At 46.6% G+C, this 3,269-nt stretch overlaps 1 protein-coding gene across 1 annotated transcript in view; it reads right to left on the reverse strand.

Annotated features, from left to right (window-relative positions):
- The window catches only part of DLX6 (distal-less homeobox 6), a 5,430-nt gene continuing 2,161 nt past the window's right edge, over positions 1 to 3,269 (reverse strand). The window contains exons 2-3 of the mRNA XM_039236267.1: positions 3,129 to 3,269; positions 1 to 1,283 (exon numbers count right to left, since the gene is read on the reverse strand). The exon at positions 3,129 to 3,269 is cut by the window's right edge and continues 53 nt beyond it. Of these exons, the coding sequence (XP_039092198.1) occupies positions 1,032 to 1,283; positions 3,129 to 3,269 (393 nt within the window). The 3' untranslated portion in view covers positions 1 to 1,031. The remainder of the gene's footprint in view (positions 1,284 to 3,128) is intronic.

The raw sequence follows: 3,269 nt of genomic DNA on the forward strand, positions 1-3,269 counted from the left end.
GCGTTTTGTGGCTTTTACTCCATATATGAAAGAAGACAAAACCATACAAAGTATATGTACAACTAAAATTCAACAATATATACAGAAATGTTTCTCAATATAAACGTCCCTATTAGCTTAGTGAATGCCACCAATTCGCCTAGTAAAGGTATCAAAGCAATAGAATGGTGATTTTGGTTGTTTCCTCTGTCTTTCCTGATTCCAGTTCAGGGTTTGGGGGTGGGGTGGGGAAAGAGTGGTTTTGTTTTGCTGTTGTTGTTTTGTTTTGTTTTTAAAAAAAACATCATCATTCTTGCTCGGTGCATTTTGATAAAACATGCAGCGTTCCCTTTGTGGCAACGTTCTAATCTTACAGCCGATTTTTCCTTTTTCTTTAGAGAAGGGCTGTTAGGTGAGGGATTTTTCTTTTTCTTTCTTTCTCTTTTCTTTTTCCTGTTTTTGTTTTTTGTTTTGTTTTGTTTTGTCAGTCTGGGATTGGTAAATAAAAATGCAGGAGCCGGAAATGCTTCTTTTTCATCATGTAATGTCTTAAGCTCATTAAACAAGTAAAAACGCTGCCATGTTTGCGCAGATTCTTCTGGTGGGGGGAAATGTCTGTAAAAAAAAGTCGTTTTGATGGATACTCCCAAAGAGAAGAGGAGGCTCAGAGCCTGGATCCCAAAGGGTAAGGGAAAATGTCCTTGCAGTGAGGGGGTTTCAGGAGCGCTGGCATAGAAACCAGTTTCTCTCTCTCTCTTTCTCTCTCTCTAAGATGAAAGATCAGTTACTGAGGCTGCTCGAGGGAAAACACAGATGAGAAAAGGAAAGGGAAAAAGAAAAGGAAGGAAAGGAAAAGAGAAGGAGGGAGGGAAAGAGAGAGAGAGAGAGAGAGCGCGAGCGCAAGAGGGCGAGCAAGCGCCCAGGCTGTCTTGCCACACAGAAGAGTTCTCCCGAGCCTGCTCCTTCAGCTGGGTTTGGCAGATGCAAGCAGGTCCTGGATCCTCCTTGCCTGTTCGGATGGTTCCCCAGGGTATCAATTTCCCTCAGACAACTCACATCATCTGTGGTCTCTGCATCGTGTCCTGGTGTGGAGAGGAGTACCAATGCGAATAGCCGGGCATGTAGCTGTTGGGGGGCATACTGACGCCCTTGGCTGAGGCAGAAACGTCCCACACCGGAGGCAGCGCCGGCGAGCGCGGCGACAGGGCCGCTGAGCCCGGGAGGGGGTCGCTCTCGTGCGGGTTACTGCCCTGCTTCAGCAATTTCTTAAACTTAGAGCGTTTGTTCTGAAACCATATCTTCACCTGGAACGAAAGGCAGCAGAGGATCATTAGGTGGCAAAACACCGAACCGGTGCCTCTATTCCAAGCTTTGGAAGCAATACCCACCCCCCCACCCAAATCAAAACAAGCGAAACTGCAAACGCCAGGTCCCCGCCTTCCTCCACCTCTTTCTAGCCTCCTCTCCCTCGCCCCGGCCCTGTCTACCAGGTATCTTGTCTGGATACCTAACGTCGCTGTAGCTCTTCAGTGGGATGCAAATCTAGTTTTAAAACAGCAGCATAAATAAGAATAAAATAAGACCGAAGGAAAATGAGAGAGCCAAGCTTAAAGTCCAAAGAAGGATATTTAACCGGAGAACTTTTCAGATAAAAGCCACACTTCCTCTGACAGTCTGTTTTGTATTTACTAATGTCCAAACCTGGCATCTCTATGCATGTACAGTGAGCAAATGACTGCGAACAGGGAAAAACCTGTACATTTATAACCAAATGTCTTGAAGATACCTATGTATATATTGCATGTGCATGAAGCATCTTTCTCCTGAAGCAAGTACATCCTCATAATCCTGTAAGGAATAGGGATGGTGCCTTCCTTAGTTCCCTACTTTGCATGTTGCTTACTCGAATTGTGGTCAACAATCATCACATGGTTGTTAGTGCAGTCACTAAAACTCAAAGGACTCCTGAAAATTAAATGTGAATCAGGAATCTGGGATGGAAGCATATCTAAGCTACTTCGTTTGAAGAAGGAAATTCTATGGTGCCGCTTCTTTTACCTTTAAAATTCCTTAGCCATAGGAATCTGCTTTTCCAAGAGTAATACGAGGTAGTGGGCTGCAGGAACGCCAAATATTTTTGGTGGCAATGTGGCAAGAGAAAGCAGGCCCAATTGAAAAGAAGAGCTTCAGGGACATCTGCTCTAAGGCAGCACACAATCACTCACCAGCCAGAGTCTCCTAAACCTTGGAGTCCCCTCGCTGAAGATCGCCCACCTCACAGCGAGGCCTACCACTGTGTGCAGCTAAGTTAATTGACAAGGACAAAAACCACAGGTGATTGCAGCCTGGCTTTACGACCGGGGTCCTACTATACCTACTTAAGCCCCTTCCTGTGAAGTCTAAAATGCCCCATATGTCTTTCAAATTAGTAGGACAGGGGAACTTCAGCAACTGTACTTAACTGAGGCTTCACCTGCGGTAATTTGGTGAGCATTCCTCTTTGATCTTCAACTCTGCCATTGCTCCCAAGTCCTGTACTCCCAGAAGGTACCTCAGTCTGCACCAGCCAGTCACCCGGGATGGTTTAACCATCGAGCTTAGGGCGGTCTTCAGAAAAGCCCACCTCACCTATCCTAGGATGGGTAGTTTGCACTTTGGTCCCTTTAGCGAATCCTGTTGGAGCCTGTACATATCTGGCCTCCCCCCCCCACCCCAATTTCATAACTCTGTGTCAATGAGTTGAAATCCTCATTACGTCCCATCGCCACACAAACAGATCCTTAAGAAGCATAGCTCTTCCTCTGCCTCCTGGCCTGAACATCTTTTTTTCTCCTACACGTTTGTTCTCTTTCATGGCGTTCTGCTCTGGAATAGGGCTCGATTAATTTATGAGTTTGGTCACCAAAGGACACTAGGCTGGGGTGGGGTCGCCGAGGGTTGGGAGGATGTGCAAATCCAATCCAGCACTGAATACCAGGTCATTTATTCCAAACTGTTGTCCCGGCAAGCGTGTAATGGAGCAAAGGCATTTGTCATTAAGCTCTTTCCATCCTTAGTTGACTAGGCCAGGAATTCCTCCTGATGTGCTCCCTGCCGGATCTGTAAGCAGGGTCAGCATTTCAGGGAAACCTGGGCTTCTCGGGAATTACCTGTGTTTGTGTCAGTCCTAAGGAAGCTGCCAGTTCAGCTCTCTCGGGAAGGGCCAGGTACTGAGTTTGCTGAAAGCGGTGGTTTAAAGCCTGGAGCTGCAGGCTGGAATAAATGGTCCGAGGCTTTCGAATCTTTTTCCC

Source organism: Hyaena hyaena, unplaced genomic scaffold (assembly GCF_003009895.1).
Source record: "Hyaena hyaena isolate Hyena2069 unplaced genomic scaffold, ASM300989v1 scaffold_109, whole genome shotgun sequence".
NCBI classification, from domain to species: Eukaryota; Metazoa; Chordata; class Mammalia; order Carnivora; family Hyaenidae; genus Hyaena; species Hyaena hyaena.